This window comes from Emydura macquarii, unplaced genomic scaffold (assembly GCF_026122565.2).
Source record: "Emydura macquarii macquarii isolate MOO-44397 ecotype Brisbane River unplaced genomic scaffold, CSIRO-AGI_Emac_v2 contig_450, whole genome shotgun sequence".
Taxonomy (NCBI): domain Eukaryota; kingdom Metazoa; phylum Chordata; order Testudines; family Chelidae; genus Emydura; species Emydura macquarii.
The window spans coordinates 4,318,327-4,339,743 of record NW_027130587.1 but is presented as its reverse complement, the minus strand read 5'-3'; the positions used below and the strand labels follow the sequence as shown (position 1 = coordinate 4,339,743).

Sequence of the window (21,417 nt, the reverse complement as noted above, 5' to 3'; positions counted from 1 at the left end):
CAGGCACAAGTCTGTCCCCTGGGGCTCCTGGCGCCATTCAGGGTGGGGGCGAGAGGTGGTGATTTGTTCCTTCTCTCTGCACCACATTGCTCCCAGCTTCTTGTTAAGCAGCTGAGCTCCAGCCCCTGCGGTAAGAGAACAGAACGGAGTGATTGCCCAGGCAATCGCTGGGTAATTATGCAACGGCTGGTTATCGACCGAGGCCTGCTTGGGGATCAGCAGGCGGGAGAAACGTGTCTCCAGCCCGGAGAGCAAGGGACTGGCAGGAAGGACTTCTGGGGAAGTGCTAAGCACAGCCCGACGTCTAGTCTCTCTTCTGTAACTCCGCCACCGTCAGCATTACATGGCTCTGCCCCTGACCCACTGCGTGGCGTTGGAGCGTCTCTGCGCCTGTGTAGGACTATTGCCTATATGGGATGGGTATTGTGGAGCTGAGGTCATTATCCACGCGGTGCTTTGAGGTGATCAGACGGAAGGTGCTATGGTAAATGCAAAAGGGGATTGTGTCCGTCTTCCAGGCTCTGTGGTCCCCACGAGGCTGCAACTCAGCAAGGGGCTGGGTAATTAGGCCTGGACTAATTTAGAGAGAGAGCCTTCAAAATCAATGTTATCTACCTCTGCTCCGATGCATCCATCCCTATCTGAGTGTCTCCATGTTGAGCATGGAGCAGCCAGGCATTCAGATACCACCGCCATGGGCGTGGTGCAATTATCTAGAAGAACAGACGGCAGAGCGGTTACCAGAACGATCATCCCCATGGTCTAAAGGCCGCCCTGGGTCTAGATTCTGCCCCTCCTTCCCCAGAGGCCGCTGCAGGGGAACTTTAAAAAATGTATTTCTCGCCCTCCTCTTTGTTCCTCTTCTCCCCCTTGGTTACTGCCAAGTCATCTGCCAAGGCAGGTTGCTATGTAATTTACAGGGTGTTTAAGGGTTTAATTAGAGAGGGGGCTACAGGGTTAGCTGGAAAGCCAGCCGCACGGGGCCAGCTGAGCATTGACTCCTGTGCCACGCAGCGCTTCTGGGGCTGCCCAGTGGAGGGATGGGGCAGGGTCTGATCTACATGCGAGGCACGGATGAAGAGGGCAGGAGAAAGCAGGTGTATGGATGCAGCCAGGTATCTGGGGTGCAATGAAGGAGGCATGAGGGGCTGTAGAGGGGATGGGAAGGGCCCAGTGTAAGGGAGCCCCAGGCCAGCCCCAGCACAGAGAGTGCGTTGGGGTCAGGGAGTGGGAAGCTGAGGCACAAGGCAGGGGGATGGCAGAGTGCGGGGCCCACACGGGAGCGGGAGTCAGAGCACTCCTGCGGCTGCGTGTCACTCAGCGACCTCAGGACTGGTTGGATGCCAGGAGAACCTGGAGGCCCAACCAGGACCAGGGGCTTCATTTAACGGGGCGCTCGAGAGACCCACGGCCCTAAAGAGCGTACAGCCTAGAGCCAGGGTGGGATGGGAGGCAGAGGGGAAGTGACTCATCCAGGCTCACACCTCAGGCTGGCCGCAGAACTGGGACTAAAACCCCAGGTCGGCCAGCTGGCCCACGCCAGCAGTCATGGAAGTCTAGATGTTAAGAGGTGGCAGACCTGGGGTTCTTGCTGATGGCCTCTTCTGTTCATTCCCTCCGACGCACCTGGCACTGGCCACTGTCGGAAGACGGGACACTGGGCCACATGGACCCTTGCTCTGACCCCGTCTGGCCGTTCTTATGTTAATGGTGGCGTTTCACACCCAGTGTGACCAGTTGTAGTAACTACCCAATACACAAGGTGCAAATCGGTGGAGAACTAGGTGCCGGGGGTTCAATTTGTGCCTTTATCTTTCCCCCTAGTCTTAGGCCTTGTCTACACGGGAAGCTTTCCAGTTCTAGTTACAGAGGTATGGCGCATTGTGAGGACACTCTTCTACCGGAGTAAGAGGGGATGAGGGAACAGACCTGTATCATTACATTGGTTTAAATTCACACCTTAGGTTATACACCCCAAAAAATGTTCCCGTATAGACAAGACTTTACCCCTCCCTCCAAGCAGAGTTCAGAAGAGAAGAACTGGCCAAAGGTTTCAGGGAGCGGCTGTTGAGCTCTCGCTGTGGGACTTAGGAAGGAGCTCCATGGACCCAGTGCATGATCCCACCAACAGACCTGTTCCCCTTCTTTATGTCGTTAACTCGTTAATGACCATGGTTAAAAATACCTTACGTTTAGGCAGTGCTCTCCAACCCAAAAGGATCTGAAGATGCTCTGTGGATAACACACAGTGGTCACTCCCCACGCCGCTGAAATGCAGCCACCTCTGGGGTGGGACATGGCAGCTGTTTAGCAGTTCCCAGTTTAGAACAGGAAGGCAGATGCCAAAACCAAGCCAAAGGGACAGTGGATGCGATTGGCCACAGCTAAAAGCCTGGGAGCTGGTGCGGGGAGAAGTCTCCTGGCACAGACGTAACATAATGTAGGCACCCCTCAGGAGGCAGCTGTGAAGGACAGCAGCTCTGGCTGCCCAGACTAGGGAGGGCAGGCAAAAGTGGCTGACAAGAGCCTCCTTTACTGCCCTCCCCTGGGCTGCATCGTAGCAGGCTATAGCCCTCTGAGGGCCTGGGGCATCTTTGCATTGCTTTCAAAGCGTTTTGAATCAGCCACTGTGTCTCCAAAGCACTGAAGAAACAAATATTAGGTTATTTACTCTCGGCACCGGCCCCCCTCTCCTTCAGAGGCAGGAACATCACCATCATCCCCGTCCTACAGCCAGGACAGGAGCCAACCCGGAGGGAAGGGTAGCTGGACCCAGATTTGGTGAATGAGGTCATTCCTCAGCACTGTGCGAGGAGGATGTGTCTGGAAGAGCCGGGGCTGGCTCGTACCAGGAGCCAGGTCTCCGTGACAGCAAGCTGGCCCTCTGCCTCCAGGGATTCATGCCTTAGCAGCACAAAGCTCTCCTGCGTGGTGTCATCTATTTCGAAACCTGGTTGGTGGAGGCCTTTGAAATTCCTGGGTCTGAACTGTCCATTATATGAAGGTCCCTTTACACCACCAAGGCTGTGTCAAGTGGGCACAGAGGGGCCTCGGTTTATTTGAGCACTCAGGCCTTCATTTAAAGCTCCGGTTCTGGGGACCAGGCTCTGAAAGGTGAAATCAGCTCCCTGAGGAGATTCCCAGCACCGGGGGCAAACCCACAGCAGGTAGATCCTGCAGAAGGGTTCCTCCCCAGCTTTGCTGCTTGCTCAGAGTGTGACGGCTGGGGTGGGGGGTGAGTATCCTACAGCTGCTTTCTGCTTCCCAGCGTCTAGGGCAGGCAGTCCCCATAGTTCTAGCACAAAGGTGGCTTGAAGCCAATTCCTGCCTCGGGAGGGATGGATTTCACCCGAGAGGCCTAGCGGTGCAATACAGAGCGATACAAAACCAGCCAGGAACTGGATGAGTGCTTCAGGGCGGCAGTCAGTGATATACACGGGCATTTCCCAGCACGTAATAGCCCTCGGGCAGGGCTTCCACTCGGACATCTGTATTCCTTCTCAGGCCCCGATCCTGCAGCCGGCTCTGCAGTGACAGATCTTGATCAGAGCCCCACTGGGGCTCTGGATGGGCGCAGGGGTCGGCTCGTCTGCTTCTGACTGCCGCAGCGGGCTCTTTGTTAGTAAATACAGTGTTGGGCTTTTCCAGACTTGACAGCTAATTACCCCCATTTCACCTTCCAGTGGGAACGTCTCTTGCTTTAGTGAGTTGCTCTCAGATACTTAGGGGGGCTACTCTCCCCTTGAGAGTTTTGCATAATTCCTTTTGATTTCAAGCGCACATGAAGAAAGAGGACTCCACCTCTTCCGTCTCCTTTAATGCAGGCTTTCTGCCCCCCTCTCCTCCCGGGAATGGAAAAGCAGGTGAGTCGCAGCGATTCATCGCAAAAGAATTCCCCTCCCGTGCCTGCCAACACAGACCCAAATCAAAGGGTGCAAACCAGTCGTGACAGCATTAGTGTCTTTGAGCTCTCTCTAGCCCCATCCCCCTCCTCTGCTTGGGTGTCAGTTGCTGAACTTCCCTGTCCCTATCTCTGCAGCACACACACACACACAAACACACACACACACACACACACACACTCTTGTGACTCACTTCAAAGTGCTCCCCTCTAATGAGCAATCTGCACCAGAAACAGCTGCAGAAGGGGGCTCGCACTCAAAAATCCTATTTTCTTTCTTTCTTTTAGTCACCTGCCTTTTTTCATGGCAGCCTTTCCTCTGTGTGATGGCCCCGTTTAACCAGAGGCTTCGCAGAGGCTTACCTAGCGTGCACACCCTCTCAACACTTTTCATGCAGCCTTTTGAGTCGGTTTCTCTAACAGTAACGGGGCATGAACTATTTTTCAGCCATGCCAGGCCCATATACTGCAGCAGAGTGACTGCAGAAAACTACGGTCATTAACTAGGTCCAGGGGCTCCAACGATCTATCCAGTCTGCTTGGGGTCAAACTGCGGGACTGAGACAGATTCCTGGTGGGAGGGAGGAGTCCAGCAGTCAGAGCATAGGCCAGAGAATCAGGACTGCAGCGCTCTGTCCCCTGCTCTGTCACTGATCTGCTGTGTGACTTTGGAGCAAGCACTCCGCCTCTCTGTGAAATGGGGATAATGACAAATACCGCAGGGGGCAAGGGGCGAGCCTGCATTCATTTGTGCTTGGAAATCTTCAGATGAAAGGCACCATACCAGCGCAAAGCACTATTGATCTCCAGACAAGGGACGTTCACATTTCAGTCCCTGACAACTGTTGTCTGGTGTTTTCATCTTTCCCTGTCCTCTCAATCATCTCCTGTCCCAGGTGGGAACTGGAGCCCCTAATCTGAGGGATGCTTTCTGGAGCCCTTTTCCTTGCTGCATTGAATGCCTCCACCACACAGAGCAGTGACACTAGAGGCTTGTCACTTCCATTTCACAGCTGATTTCAGTGAAGTTACACCAGTGCCTATCTGGAGTAATGGAGTGAAGAATCAAGCTCTGGATATTTTCTGAGAAGGAGCCAAGCCAAACCAACCCCTGGGGCCTTTTCAAACTCTGGGTCTAGTTCCGAATTCTGCAGCCTGGATTTGTATCTGGCTCTTTTTTTTTTTTTTTTTTAAGGTACAGATTCAAATGTTCATAGCTCCTCTGCGACTGCAGATCGAATTTGTTCATGTGAACTTTAACTTTGGGGTATGAGTCTCAACGTCAGCTCGGCAGCAACCGAAAAGGAAGGGCCGTTTAGCTGTCGGCTGGGCCAGGGCGTGCCCCCCCACCATGCTCCCCGACCCCTATCTTTCACAGCCCTAGGCCTTCCCCTTCTCCAAAGTGCCTCAGGCCTGATCTGGCGAGGCCAAGGGCTGAGGGGTTCCCATGCAGATTGAGTCCTCTCTGCTGAGCCGGTGAGCGTCCATCATAAAGGCTGATGTTTGTGATGCGAGCTCCAAGGAAACGAACCCAGAACCCACCTGCCTTGTGCCACTTTGGGGGAAGCTGCTAAAAATTCCAACGTGTTTGCAATCTCATGCAGATCACAACGTTGTGGTGCTGGGGTGCAACATTCCCTGGTTGCACTAACGCACCCATCACATTGCTTTGCAGGGTACCAGTGGGATTAAAGAGGTTGCAACATACAGCTTGTCCTACTGGGCAGCTACACAACGGTTGCACCCCCAGTATTGTGTTGTTTATATTACGCTGTTCCATGACAGTCCAGGTTTTTCAGATTTATTGGTCCTGTGTTTTAAGGATGCGCCTGTTAGAACAGTTATGAAAAGTCCCCCCGTGAGGTGCTCAAAACCCACAATAATGAAGAGGGTATAAATACCCAGAAAGATAGGTAGCGCCTGCAGACGGATTAGATACAGTAAATAGGTCCTGGAGATAGATAAGCAGATAGATCGGATGCTGGCAGATAAATTAGATAGGAAATCTATCCTCAGCATGGGACTTGTTAGAGTTCCAAAACCTGCTAATGAGATGATGCTCCAAGCAAATTAATTAGCGCTTCAGCCTCTTGGGAAATGCAGAATGCCGACCCGCTGGAGCTGGTGTAAGGAGATGATAGTTTTTGGTGACTAAATAATATCAGCTTGCTAACGTACCTGGGCATTGCAGAGCCAGCTGTGTTAAAGGCCTAATTCCTACAGTACCCGGCATGGTCGCACAACAGCCTCGTTTTCAAGCTCTCTTGTAACGTTTGCTGACCGCAGACCGATAGTGCTAGTGAGTGTGGAGGTGACCTCCTGTACCACCACCTCATGGGATGCCTGGTACCCCGTGCAAAGGGGTTTGGGACATGCCTGAGAACTGAAGGCTGCTGACATTTCAGATGGACACAGGGAAAGTCCTGTGAAGTTGGAATGGGGACAGGTAGGGAACCAGGCGGGTTCGCAAGACGGCAGAAGACATGGAACTAGGAGCACCAGGGAACAACCCTGAGAACACAATGCATTGTTTTCTCACTGTCTGCAGGGCAACCATCCATCTCGCCAGGTACAAAGTGGAGGCCTCAGAGACAGCCCCATTGACCTTGACCGCTGATCTTGGGAAGCTTATGCTTGTGATACATTATATTCTAGAGGGAAGCGAGGACGCTTCCACATGTTGATATTAAAGCTGTAATACAAGTAGGTGCTCCTGCATGTCTCCTGCCTTCTCGCTAACCCACCTGGTGCCCCACCCTCTTGCAGGGCTTCCTATGAGGCGGTTGCCCCAGAAGAACTGAAGATCCTCTAGTGGTTGTGCAGGAGATTATTCCAAAATGCCATTCCCCAACTTCTCTCTCTCTCTTTCACACACACACGTGCGTGCGCACACGGACATAGAGTGAGTGTACCTATCACAGGCTTTTCTTTTTTTTTTTGGCCCAGCAAAAAGGAAACGCAGGGTGCTAGGGGAGTCAGGAATAAGCAGGAATCTCTCCTTCCTACTGAAGCTAAGGGGTGATTATCTCCGGATAACCTATCAGAATATTAAGCAGCCAATCAAAACAAGCCTTCCAGTCAAAGCAGATTTAGAATATTCCCTTAATATGTCACAAGCCATTTACCACAAGCAACATGAGAGGAGAGAAAATGCGAAGAGACGACCACGTCTCCCAGGCCGCAAGAATTAATGAAGCAGCGCATTTGAATGCTTTTGAGTTATTTTAATAATGTCGGCATAATCAGGGTTATTAGGGCCTTTCAGGGGATCTACTGAATATACATTGGAATCTTGCAAGTCTTCTGGTTATTTGTAACTTTCGGTATCCAGGCATTCATTCAGCAACCACCGACAGACTCGACGTCACAGGCCATTCTCTGTTCTCGGCTAGCCCTCAGACAGCCTCAAGTCAGTGGGGTTGCATCAGTGTCACGGGGTGGAATCTGGAGATGAAAATTCATTGACGAGCCTCCATAGCTTCCTCCTGGTTAAAACCTTTATGAACAAATTGCTCTGGAAAGCTGTGTGGTCTCATGGACTGGTCATCAGGCAGTCCTGAATTCTAATCCCACCTCTGGCCAGTTGCTGTGTAGCTTTCATGTAACCACTTAACTTCTCTACCTCAATTTCCCTATCTGTAAAATAAGATGAAGGATATTTCTGTATCCACCTACTAATGGTGTTATCAGGATTAATTTGCTTAACATTAACTACGGATCACTAAAAGTGTTCTAGATGCATTACAGAGAAATAAGACAGGGTCCCTGCCCTGAAGACTTTACAATATAAATAGTACAATCTGATCTGAAATATTTTCTCTGTGGAATTAGTTTCTCGGCACCGTGATGTTTGTTTATCACTTTCATGCTCTGACCTGAATAAGTCAATGTTCGTACAGTATGGGACAGATCCGCAGGTAGCGTAAATTGGTGGCGCTATGACAATTCACATCAGCTGAGAATCTGCCCCATCTATGTAAATGGTTATATAAGGGCTAAGTTTATATGTATCTATCTGTCTATGCCAATTGCAGTAGTATCTAGATCTCATATTATTTTTGCAAATTAAAACAGCTATTCACTCAACCCAAATTTAGCAGCATCATTTACAGCAGCCGTTGAGCCCAAGCATTCAGAAACAAGCTGTAGCCCTGCCTCAGTTAGCAGAGGGGGAGGAGAAAGTTTTACAGTATGAAAGAGAAAATCCATATCCCTTACGGACAGATCAGCCCACAATGCCTCCATTATCCGTTGGTTCACTTCTCCCACCAGCACCTCTGGGACTTCTTCCACGCGGCCCCTGGGATATGGAATTGCCTGCAGGTGGCAGTTGGTGAAGCCACTGTCCTGTCTTCTTTCAAATACTTTCATCCGGACCCATTGCTACCACAGTGCTGCTGGGAAACGGACAGCTGCTGCAGATGGCTGGGATTTATCTTTCTGTTAATATGTGGAGATCTATTTGCTTATTAATAGTAATAAATAATAATAAAACTCAAAATCGTCTATGGCTGCAATCCTCCAACACTTATACATGTACTTTACTACTGCCTGTAGACCCATTCCCTTGGGTAGTAAAACTGAGCATGTATTTGCAGGATCAGGGCCTAAATGTGCGCACAGCTGGTCTATCTAACCAAATGTTTCCTACCAGTCTTAGCCTTCTCCTGTCTTCCCTGTATCTTCTGTTTGCTTATTGCACCCAGTGTTGTATCTTATCTTAAATGAGACAGTAAATCCTATGGGGCAGGGAGTGTCTCATATTATGTTTTTACAGCACCTAGCACACGGAGGCCCAGGTGTGACTGGACCGTCTAGGCACTAGTACCATATAAATAAAAGGACAGGAGCAGATGCCTTATCTGAAACCCTACCCCTGATTTGGGACTCTCATAATACCTTTAATGTTCTCTTTAATCCTGTACTTTTCTTGTTTGCTTGAGCATTTTACATAAAACCAGGCACAGAGCGGACATACCTCCAAACACATTGCTGGCCTCTCTAGAGCAGTGGTGTTCAACCTGGGGTGCGCAGACTATGGCTAAGCTTTCCGTACCTCCATTTGAAATATCGTAGGGGTATGCCAATGAAAAAAGGTTGAAAACCACTGGTCTAGAGACTAAAACCTTGTTAGAGGAATGAAAATACAAGGATTCGTAAAAGGCTAATTGATTGCTATTCTGTAACTACAGGATATCGTAACTGTAAACAATAGCACAGAGCAATGGGTGTGTCAGCGGCCTACAGGCCATGGTGGGCATTGGTCACACCCCCAAGCCTCCTGACCGTGTCCCCCTTGGGGGGCTGCAGTGTCACTAGGTACATTAGCTAGACTGCCCACTTCTAGGGCCTAATCCAAAGTCCACTGAAGCCTATGGGAGTCTCTCCATTGACTTCAGTGGGCTTTGGATGCATCCCCCAGTGCTTAAGGACAACATTTCCATTGACTCAGTAGCCATTTTTGAACATGTTGTTCTAAGTGCTCAAGAGATCAGTAAAAAACGACCCTGCATAGGTGTGCGGCAAGGGCATAGGAGCCCTGCACCGTCTTCCCACAGAGTGCATCTGTGTTTGTACAGCACCTAGCACAATGGGGTTCTGGTCTCTGACTAGGGCTCCTCGGCGTAACGGTAATACAGATATATAATATGAATAATAATGATCATATATATATATATATAATTCTCACAGCAAAATGATTGACCAAGTGTTACTATTTTATCAACTACAGTTGGTTAATAACATAGTAAAAGCCTCCTGGTGGGTTAATACCTTAGATCCGTTAATAATAAATCACACGGCTTTTTAATACCATGTGCTGCAAAGAGCCACTTGTGGCATGGGAGCCGCAGTCTGAGTGTCACTGATCTAGAGCCATGAATGTGTTCAGTGCTTTACAGGGACTAAGAAAAGAGGCAGGGGGTGCAATCCTGGCTCTGGGTTGGGGCCTGCAAGCAGACCTGGTAACTGACCCGACCTTCCTTGCAGGGATATCGAGTCAAACATGATCACCCATGAGGGGCTCGTTAGTGGAGGGCTCTATATGCACGTATGAAGACTTTGCCTCCTGGCTTTTGGAATCACGGTATCGTGTAGTTCATGTGAGGCAGGTGCAACCGACTCCCTCAGTCCCTGCGGCACAAGCAAGGTGCCGTGTTCTGCAGCCGTTGCAGCCTGCTGATCAGTCGGATCGCCAGGCAGCAGCCCAGCCCGGCTGTGACAAAGGATGGACACACTGCTTCACACGGGGCAATATCCTTTGCCTTTCTCCTGCCTCACATGCCGGAAGCGGATTGTTCTGGGTGACACCCCGTTAAAAGGAGGGATGGGCTGCGGTAGCCAGAAGGTCCATTGGCAACCGGCAGCAACATTTGGAGCTGGGGGGGAAGAGGGGAGGGCTGAAGGTGTTTCAGAGCTAGGGAGGCGAGGAGAGAGATGGGCAACAGGCAACAAGAGGATGTTTGCAGAGAGCCATGACCTGGGGAAGAGGGGGCAGGAGGCATTTGATTTGCTGCTTGAGATGCCTGTTGTTTAATTATGAAGGCATTTCACTCCCTGCTGCCATGAGTAAATGAGTGTCTAGACTGTGTGAGAGGAGTCTGCTGTGGAGAGGGCTAAATGGGGTGATGTTACTGATACTAAGAGGCTTAATGGGGTGGCAGGATGGTCTAGGCTAGGGTTTAAAGCTCAGGACTAAGAACTGGATCTCCGGTCTAGTCCTGGCTCTACCACAGATTTGCTGAATGACCTCAGGCAAGTCAGTTAACCACTGTTTTCCCATCTGCAAAATGGAGACAATAATAGACCTCACATGGTGGTTGGGAGGGAGGCTTGATTCATTAATGCTCGTCAAGGATGCTGAAATTCTCAGATGAAGGAGGTATGAAAGGGCAAGGTATTTTTCATTGTTATAACAGAGCTGGGGAATTCATAGCTGCGGCCATGACTGCCAGGCCATGGTGCTCTGGGTTATCTCAGTTTTAGTTATGATGGTTTCTGTCTGTGAGTGTGTGTTAGTAATGGCACCCATCACGATACGTGTATATCTCTGATGTCATCTGCCGTGACCTATGTATGTCCGTGATGGCATCTATTAGGAAGTTTGTATGTCTGGGATGGCATCTGTCATGAAGCATCTGAGCGCTGGCATCTAAGTTCCCCACTAGTTTGGGGTAGGGGAAATTTCCTTTCTCACATGAAACTTGGTGATCAGTGTGCACGAGAGCATCGCATGCATCACCATTCTTACTGCCCAGTCCTGTTTATACTTAAAATTGATCAACCTCTCCCAAATCATCTTCATGTTGGCAGTATCATCAGGGAGGCCAAGGAACGAATAGGTCGTGGAGACTGAATTCACTTTTCACTTCTGGGCGTGATCCCACCAAGTTGGAGGTGAGACATCAGTGGGAAGAGGGAGGAGAAACCTGCATTAGTACCACCCATTCTCTACCTCTCCAGTGGATATAGGACTTTATTCTCCAGCACTTTTCACTAGCTCTAAAATCTCTATACAAACATCTGGATTGTCCTGTAAATGTTGCTCTATTTACAGTCTTTTTAGGCAAAAGGATCTCTATGGAGCTGGGCAGCTAAATCTAACCCTGATATACAGTGACTGTCTTTTTATTTCATTTGTTATTGATGAGCTAGCATAGGCGTGTCACTCATGAATTATATGATGTCATGCCTAAATAGGATTGCTGTCTCTTCCAAATTATTTGGGATGATTCCTATTTTTACAGATGTGTCCCATATCCTACTAGCTGAACTACTGACTGTTGTTTGCTTGGGAAATAAACAATTCCGCATGTGTCATGACAAGATGACTCAGCAACATAATGTCATAAATGTCATCATATGGTAATAGAAATGTCATCATGTTCCTTTTTGTGCTGTGGGACAAATGACCAAATTATAATTATACTTTGTACTTCTGTAATATCGTACTTTTCATCCAAGGATCTCAAAGCACTTTACAGGCATTAACTGAGCCTCCCAGTCCTCCTTTTACATAGCAAATACAGTATGGCCAAGCCCAGTGGTTCAAAAATCATGAGTCAGGCCCTGAGAATCATGAGATCGGCTTAAACATTGTGAGATTGGGGTTCCTTTTGTTTGCATTCTCTTTTGGGATCTTTAGGGTGCACCTCTGGTTATGTTTTCAAGCTTTTCTCTGCGACCTGAGAGCTAGAAACTTTTTTTTTAGTGCAAGCTGAAATTCCCAATTAATCACTTTTCTCTAGGAGCTGGAGCTTAAAGAAGAACACCAAATATTGTCAGACTAAATGAAAAAATCATGAGAAATGGCAGCGAGGCACAGAGATGTTAAGTGACTTGCTCAAGGTCACACAGGAAGTCAGTGGTATAGACTCCAACCCTCCTGGCAGAATCATTGTGGGGTATTTCTTCCCCACAATGGCAACGTTGGTCATTAGCCATAGCTATAATATTCCAGTCTGGTGTGGCGTGGAAGTGAGGAGCCAGGTTCTTCACCTAGCTTTGTCACTGAGTGACAAGTCATGTAGGCCTGAACTTTTAAAGTTTCCCCTAATTTGAGAGGCCTGTTTTTGGCTGCCCAACTTGAAACGTCCCAGGCCTGATTCGCAGAGGGGCTGAGCGATGAAGTCAACAGGCGCCGGGGGCTGTTGGTGCCTCTGAAAACGAGACCGTACGCATCTCCGGTTGGGCCCCCAAAAAGAGCAGCACACCCAACTTTTTTGCGCCTCATCTTCCCTACGTCTACCCCAGGAGCGCTGGTGCATTTTGAGACCTACAGACAAAGACTGGGATTGTCAAAGGGATTTAGGCGCTCAACACCCCCTGGTTTTCAGCGGGGTTTAGCCGCTAACTGCCTTGACCATCCCGCAAGGTCCCATGGAAGCGTGACGGGGGCTGTTCTCCCGCTGTGGACTGCAGCGGGAATCACCCACATCCCAGGGCGGGGAGAGGCCCCCACTCGGCCAAGATATTCAGGTGCCCAACTCCCATGGGCAGGGAGCTGCAGGCCGGCCAGGAGGCTGTGCTGGTGAGTCAGCCTGTGGGCCTGGCTGCTGCTGTGCTGGGCCCTGCCCTGCTGTGTGTGTGGGGAGGGGGGAGCAAGCCAGGCTCTCTGGGACCACACCCTGGGGTGACACTGAGGGGGGGCGGGGAGGCTGTGAGTATTTAAGGGGGGCCCAGGATCTTCCCCCACCCATTTCTCCCCCTGTGCCCCTGAGCGGGGCTTTCTGGGAAATGGAGTCTTCCCCTGCGGGCCCAGACTGAGGCCCGCCCCGGCGGAGAACTCCAACTCCCGCCGTGCCCCGCGCGGAAGAGGCGGGGTCGGAGTCGGGCGCGCGTGCAGGGGAGGGGGCGTGGCCGCCGGGGGGTTGTCCTCCTCGTCGCGGGCGGCGCGCGCACAGCAGCCGAGTGTGCAACCGCCGCCGCCGGAGCTGGACTCGGAGCCGCGGGAAGAGGAGCCGCCGCCGCCGCTGCCGCCTCAGCCGGAGCCGCCCCGCCGCCGCCGCCGCGCGCTCAGGCAACCGCCGCCTTCCGCCGTCCTCAGCCGCCTCCGCCTCGCCCGCGAGCCCAGCCCCGCTCCGCCCCGGCCGGGAAGATGGTGGACCGCGAGCAGCTGGTGCAGAAAGCCCGGCTGGCCGAGCAAGCCGAGCGCTACGATGACATGGCGGCCGCCATGAAGAACGTGAGTCCCTGCCCCTGCCCCTCCCCCGCCCCGCTCGGGCACCCCCCGCCCCCCCCCCCACACACAGGTGATGCCGGGGCGTCGGAGCCCCCCGTTGTCCGTGCTCCCGCCCCCGCCACGGAGCGCGCCCCTCCCCCGCCGGCGGGGTTCTCCCCCACACGTGGCCTGGCGGGCTCCGGTGTCCCCGTCTGCCCCCCCCCCCCCGGCTATTGTCCTTTCGGGCCCGGGAGGGGGGGGGGGTCTCTCGGCCTCTGGTCGCTGCCGCCCGGTGTCGGGGTGTAACGGAGCGGAGCCGCTCTCTGCTCTCCTCCCCTGCATCGGGCCTGCCCAGTAACGGGGGGCGGTGGAAGAAGCGGGGGGCCGGGTGTGGGAGAGGGACCCCCCCCCGCCTTGCTGCTCCGCGGCTGACTTCTGGCTGAGCTCCTCCATCCGCTGCGCCTGGCCGGGGGGGGTCCGTGCTGACTTCCCCAGCGCTGTGACTAGCGGTGTGGAGCTGTGCAGATGCAGCTGCCTTTTTCCCCCTTTCTCTCCCTTCCTTGTGTCTGGGCGGTGCCGCTCCCCGCCGGCTTTTCCCATGAACTCCGCTAGTCTGAGCTCCTTACACACACCCCCCGTCGTCCTCGGCCACCTCCCTTTAAAGCGCTTCTCCTGACAGGTCTCAGGGAGCCTTCCACTTCTGGAACCTGAGATCTGGGGAGCCTGACCCCCCGCTCGGAGACTTAGATGTGCACCCCGCCTCGCCACAGCATTTACCTCGCTGGCTTCTTAGAGATGACAGCGAACCTGCTCAGGGGAATTCATCATTGTGTGTGCGAGTCATGTCAAATCACGCTGAGGGGTTTCTGTGCATGTCTTTCACTATAGCTATTAATCACTCCCTGTTTCTCTAACGCATCCCCCTTTTCCTGTCTTCTGTCTGTGGCAGATTGTCCTGTTTGTGGGAAGAGCATATACATGCCTCTTCAATGATCTGTCTTTAATGGTTTAAGTTTATTTTTATCACGTTTGTTTCAAGATTTATGAATTGAGCCTTGTTTTCATTTTACCCTCTTAAAATAAAGGTTCTGCATTTAGCAAACTGATCTGATTTCTGATGCTTAATGTTTCTTATTAATTAATGCAGACATCTTTTGAAAATCAATAAGTAAAAAATATCTCTCTGATCTGATCTTGCAAACAAAGCAATCGTGGGAGGCAGTATCAAGTCATTCCAGAAGATTCTGCATTTGTCATATTGCAGAGAGGCTAGACTGGGTGGAGGAAGGGAGGGGTTGCTTTAAAGGGGAAAACTGTTCTTTATATTTGCCTTGTTAGTCAGGTCTGAGCCTTTAAGAGAAGCTGGGGTATCCTCCCTTTCTGAAGAAAAGTGAATGCTGATCTTTGAATGTCGCAGTCTGTCTAGGATGCAGATCTGTTTGCCCATGTTGCAGCATTTTGTCAGTAACCTTGCATTTTTCACACAGACAAAACTGTCAAAGCCTGACAGAATGGGGAGGGAGGAGTTATATCAAATGAAATATAGAAAAATCAGAATAAGATAATAGCTTGACAGTACTCAGTGGTTTTAATATCTGATGTTTCTCACTACTGCAGTATGAATTTTGTACAATTTGAGACCACACAGGCAGCTTCAGTTATGAGTTTAAGGCTGCTGTTTGCTATGAGTACAAGTATTAAATCTTATTTTATCTGAATAATGTAGCTATTACTATAGAAAAAGCAGAATGTAGTATTGCCTGAGAACTTAACAAGCAGTAGCCTTATTGCAGAATTTCAGTTCTTATAAAAACTTCATTAACACACTTATACCAGTTCTAGATTTAAAAGAAAAATTCTCATTTAATCAAGGAGAGGGTTAATCTCTTATTGAGCATCACTGAAACAGCAGTCTGAGATGATGCATCTCCAGTCGATGCAGTTCAGCCATTAGAAACCGATTCACACTGACTGTTCCTGCTAAAGACTTACTACAGCAAACAAAAAGCTGAGCTTTGTTCTTATAAGACTTGTAAAATACTGTTTAAATTTGAGCTTAATCCCATCAGTGGATTTGTCACATTTAGTTATGCCTGATATTTGTCCTATCTCACCACCCCCTCCCTCCCCCCAATCTCCCAACTCCAGTTGTTCAGGAGGCTTGTGACCTCACATTCATTTCCGTAGCAACACATATTGATGTCACATGTAATGAAAGAAGCTGCAATGCACCCAGGTGGTAGCAAAGAGGATGCAAATTGCATATTCAGGGTAATGCAGAAATGTAGTATAGTGATCCAATTAGATTAATGTTCTCCCAGAAAACTACTGTTAGGTCTCTTTCAGTTGTCCTTTCACAACTGGTACATGCCACTTCCTGACAGGCAAATAACTGGTTTTATTACATCAACAGTTTCATATTTGCTTCCTGTTGTACAAAGGAACTTTTATGATAAGACATTCAATATTTGTAATGACTATTCTGTTAGTGCAAACTCTTAGGTAGAGAGCAATAGCTAATAGTGAACAATAGATTCTTGAAGCATAATCACCTTTTAAAATGAAAATTCAAAGATTGAATTATATCAAGAACTCAATGATTGATGGTTGTATGTGATGCAGCTTCACATAATTCATTGAGCCCCAACACTTATCCTTTTGTGAGCTCTTAAATTCAGTCAGTCAGTTAAGGGGTTCAGAATCAATCTGGTACAGTAGAATCCTTCTAATTACATCACCCACTGGGTAGTCCATCATTGCAAGGAGAATGTATTCTTGAAGCCTTATGAGAAGGCTTAAATAGAAATAAGTTGTACTGAATGAAAATGCAGTCATCTTATTATTCAGTGTTTCATCACTTGACTCTCTAGTAGGAACCATCTATATTAAAAGTAGGATTTTTAACTTGCTAAAACTACTTAACCCATTGATGCATTTAGGCAGGGCATATGCAAACAGAACTTATTAGTGATTCCCGCTTAAGCAGGTAAATAGTAACTATGCAGTCTTATCTCAGTAGGCTTATTGAGATGTCCCAGTAAAGTGGAGTACAGTGTGTTGCATTTGCCATGGAGGATCAAAATAAACTATGTTCTTATAAAGCAGTTGATTGGTCTGTATCTGGAGTAATCTCTGTATTCTTCTAACTATTCAGTCAGTCGTAATGTCAACTCATAACTTGGTTTGTAAAAAAGCCAGCTAGAGAAGGTTGGTTGATCTCCCGGAACAGACTCCTAGGACTCTGAACAGCACCTCAGTAAGGGCACTTAGGAACCCTCTCAGTGCCTTAAGTGGAAGTCAGCTCTTTTTTGTTTGAATTGGGACTCCAGGAGGCTTAGCTTGAAGTTTGCTGTTATACCGCTGCTTATGCCATGATGGATAGATCAATATCCATTAGCCATAGTGGAGTGGTGATGCATTTGCAGGCTTTTCAGAGGTGGACTCCTTCCAACCATCCAAGTCATGTGGTGCTTGGGGAATTGTTTCCTCTTTTGGGTGTAGACATATGTGCTACTGTTTTCAGCCTTATCATTCCACCTGTCCTTCCAGAAGGGAGTGTCTCTCAGTGAACATTATCTGTAAGAAACTTGCTTTTGAAGGGCATTTTTGGAAACATTTTAAGGCTTTTGGTCTCTGTAGTCTGTGTTCTATGAATAATAATATTTTATAGGGACTACATTTATGCAGTATGTACACAAGAACAGTCCAAACAATCTCCCTGGTTCTGTCTAGCTCTAGTCACATCGTCTGCTATAAAATTTGATCTCCAAGGAAATTCAGTTACACCATCGTAATACTGACCCTTCCTATTTGCTACATGAAGAGAATTTACCAGTCTCTACTTAAATTAACAAATCCAACAATAGACTTTGGGGGTGGGACGTTCAGGGAAACTAACAAACCTGTTGTGACTGTTTCTCTGAAAGCAAATGTTCAAAATAATGTTCTTATGAAATCATTGAGCTGTGTCTAAAACCATACACAGAAGTTGATGGAAAGAATGAATTTAGGTGTGGTTTTAAAAGTTTTCCAAAAATGTCCCTTGCTGGCTCCGTAGTTACTTGATTCCAGATATCTAAATGTACCTGTATTACATAAAAGTATTAGGCTGGATAATCAGTTGGCAGACAGCCAGATGACTTTGAATGGACTGCGAGGTCTTTTTATTTCCTACTTATCATTATTGTTGTTGCAGTGTGAAAATTTTTTCTCTGGAGTGTAGACTTGCCCTATACTTTGACCAAGAAATTTGGACTTTGGCAAAAAATAGACTACCCCTGTATTAGGCCATAGTGTGATAGTACTATAGATTACTGCTAGTCTATTACTGTACATAGTACATTATGCAAATAGATAAATACCAGAGATACCTGCTGACTAGAGTATACAAACTCTACTTGATCGAGAACATAACACTAGTAGCAGGCCACAGTGAGTGGGGAAGACATCAGTAAGCATAAGGTACAAACTGTTTTTGGGGAGATGCATGTACTTATTTCTGCTGTACTCAGTTTGAGTTAATCATTTGCAAGTTTTTCGTTGATCCTCACAATCTCAAATTTTAATTTTGTGTAACAAATGGTTGGCTTATTGGAAGACCTCATGGAAGAGCAAAAAGCTACAGAGGGATATGGAGGAGTGGTTGACTAATATAAGGTTGTTCCAGTCTTAAGGATCAACATGGAAAAACATACTAAGTGTGGGAGAGGGATATAAAAGAAATGACTAGGCAGGAATGAGTTGGTAGACACGGGAGAAAACGAGTGCATGTATGTGAGCTGGAATGGAGCTGTGCATCATCTAGACTGTCAGGATGACTAATTTTAAATCTTTTTTTGCTTCCCCAAACTCAAAGGAAGTGAAAGCAGCGGAGGTGATTTTAGCTACATCTTGGGGAGCATGCTGAGAAGTAGGGAGGTCAGAGGGGAAGTGGTTACAGAGGACAAAACCGGAGGTGGAATAGGAAAAGTTTTTGGTATCAGGACAGAATAGCAGCTACTGATGTATACTAGGGTAATAAGATTATTATAATGCATAGGCACTAGGGCCAGAATCAAGGTTAGAGTACACAGCAGATAGTAAGTAGTCTAATATAACTACTAGAGAATTCTAGACCCTTATGGTTATGGAGCTAAAGTCTTGGATGTGAAAGTGCCAAAGCTGTTTGCATAGGCACAAGGGGCATAGCTAAGGGTCTATGTATTACAACTCTTCCCTGAAACTTTAGCGTCTGTTAACATGTACTAGTCTGTTAGGCTTTCATGAATACTATTGGTTTCTTTTATACATATGGTATCCATAGCATTCACTGTGGATAGTTCACCAGTTAGTGAATTAATGTCACTAAGGACCCCAGTTGAAGTTCTCTGAATTCTGCAGCTACAAAAATCCTCTTGTGGTCTTCTTTGCTGGGGTGATATTGGTGATGGCCATCTTGGTTCCGGTTTACCACAAGAAAGGGGTTTTTCAGTGGGCTAGCATCATAACTAAATGAGGTCGCTATAGGCTCTAAGAAGCTTCTTGGAATAGTTGGTTTCTTTTCAGAAGCCTGAGCTTCTGAGCCTGGTATGCCAGCACCCCCACTCCCTGCAAATTGTAAGCTTCTTTCAAGGCTTGACTTTTGTACAGCCGTTTTGTTTCCCTGACCCCCTTTGAATTTCTGGTCCCATCTTTCCCTGCTGTTGCCTTTCATGATTTCAGTGCAGCCACAAAGGGGGTCATGGTACACTGACCCTAGATGCTATAGCGAAGCTACCTAATTCTTTATGGAACAACAGTATTGGATTCTATGGCAAATTGGGCAGCAGCCTGAACTGTGTGAGACGTAATTTTAATCAGCTAGCCAAAAATTAAAAAATCACTTTCTGAATGTTTGGCTACCCACGTCATGGGTACAGTTATGGCATACCCTGCCACACTTGGATTCCATTGCAGTGTCTTAGTTCCTGCAGAGACACTACAGTGGGATCTAAGTGTGGAAGGGTATGCCATAATTGTAACCTCTTTCACTACCTGATTTTTGTGCATTTACATTCGGAATACTAATGGTAGACTGACATAGGGGAAAAAAAAATCCTCTGTTTAGAAGAGATCTGCTCATTGGTTACCATAGAATTCCCTCAAGCTGTAGGCAATAACACTTAGTATTGTAGGTACTTTTTGGTATTGCTCAGACATTTGGAATAAGTTAGTTATAATATGGAAAAAACAGCGGGGGTGGGGGAGAAGCACAACACTCAAAACACTATAAAGCAAACAAATGCTTGGGTAACCTAGACTAAGGCTTTCAAAAAGACACAAGATTGTCCATTAGAGCCACAGACCATCCTACTGTCATTGAGGTTTAGTCTACACTTTAAAACATTGAAGTAGGTAAATATAACCCAGAGGTTAGTACTGTTCCTGTGCCTAGTCTACAGATGATGTGGTTGTGTTATAACTCTCTGCTTGAAAGCCTGGCTGCTAGATAGCTCAGACAGACTTTCAGCTTTGGTGTTCCTAGAGTCAACCAAGATGCCTGCCTTCGCAAACGGAGCTGCTTTTATCACATGTCTGCCTTAAGTACGTTGTTGTTCAAAGCTGTGTTCTGAGTGGCTAGTTTACACTTTGATTTTTGTCCATGTTCAAATCCTCTTCAAGGTGCACTAACGGTTAGTGATGCACACCAACAGCTCATTTCACAGAAGAGGTAACCACATACCACTGTGTAAATAAAATGGGAGCAGGAAATCTCTCTATTAAAAATACAAGATCTTAAAATGGCTATCGTCTTCAGCAGCCGAAGCCCGTAGTCTTCTGCACTTCCCTTCCAACAGAACACCCCAGACTTTGGTTATTTAACATGTAGGTTTTGGGAAAACCCATGGATTTGTTTGCAAGATAGAAGAAGCACACTGGGTTTGCCTTTGAAGTATGCACCTGGCTGCCATACTCAGGAGCACTTCAGTAGAAGTGGCTCAGCCAACAATGAGTGGTTAGGATAGGGTGCATTGATTTTGGACCTGAATAACACTTAGGTAGCAAGGCAGGGCTAGATGTAGGTAATGTCATTGCTTTAGATAAAGCAGACTACAAGTAGTCAGGGGCTATGGGTGGTGACTGGCTGCAAAAATGAGAAGCTGTCAAAGTGAGCGAAACACATTCTTGGGACTTGCTGGAGCAAGCCACCCTGCCAGTTAAGGATGGCTGGCTTACAGGAGCAAGAGACTCTTGCAGGTTACTGCAACAAGCTTCACCATGGCCTGCATATAAAATCGCTTCTTGGTGTATGGACCCTGTAAAGGTGTGTAGGTCACCCCAGTGTACCCCCTGCAGTCAGGTAGCTGGGTATAAACAAGTCCAAGCAGGCTTTCCACTATTAAAGTTCCCTCTTCAGAAGGTCTTCTTTATTTAATGGAAAAGGACGGCACAGAACAAACATAAGCGTCGTGCTCACTTCAATGACAGTGCACCTCCCTGGATCACTTTCAGGTTGGATTCCCTGCCTGGAGCTTGGGCTTCTGCTGAGCATTAAACTACATGCTCACTTTCCTTCAATTTTCCCTAGGAGCTCCTTAGAGGGTCACACACCCAGTTCATTCTCATGGACTGCTTTGGTCCCTTGCCTGGGAGCACCTTTCCTCGGGACCTGATGCTCTGTCCCTGAGCCTCTATTCTCCAGGGAGACGCTGCAGGGAGGAGCTTCCGAACAAGCTCCACCTGAGGAGGAGCCTCCCTGCTCTGGGGCTAGACTGACTGAGCTCTCAAGCCTTAATTAGGTATGGAGCATCTGGACTTAACCTGCTGCCCAAATGTGACAAGCAGCTTCATACTAATTAAATGTGCTATGATTATTCTTCTGTTACTAAGGCCATGTCTA

At 48.2% G+C, this 21,417-nt stretch overlaps 1 protein-coding gene across 1 annotated transcript in view; it reads left to right on the top strand.

Annotated features, from left to right (window-relative positions):
- Positions 1 to 13,130: 13,130 nt before the first annotated feature.
- The window catches only part of YWHAG (tyrosine 3-monooxygenase/tryptophan 5-monooxygenase activation protein gamma), a 30,231-nt gene continuing 21,944 nt past the window's right edge, over positions 13,131 to 21,417 (top strand). Inside the window, exon 1 of the mRNA XM_067537809.1 lies at positions 13,131 to 13,583. Coding sequence (XP_067393910.1) covers positions 13,497 to 13,583 — 87 coding nt within the window. The 5' untranslated portion in view covers positions 13,131 to 13,496. The remainder of the gene's footprint in view (positions 13,584 to 21,417) is intronic.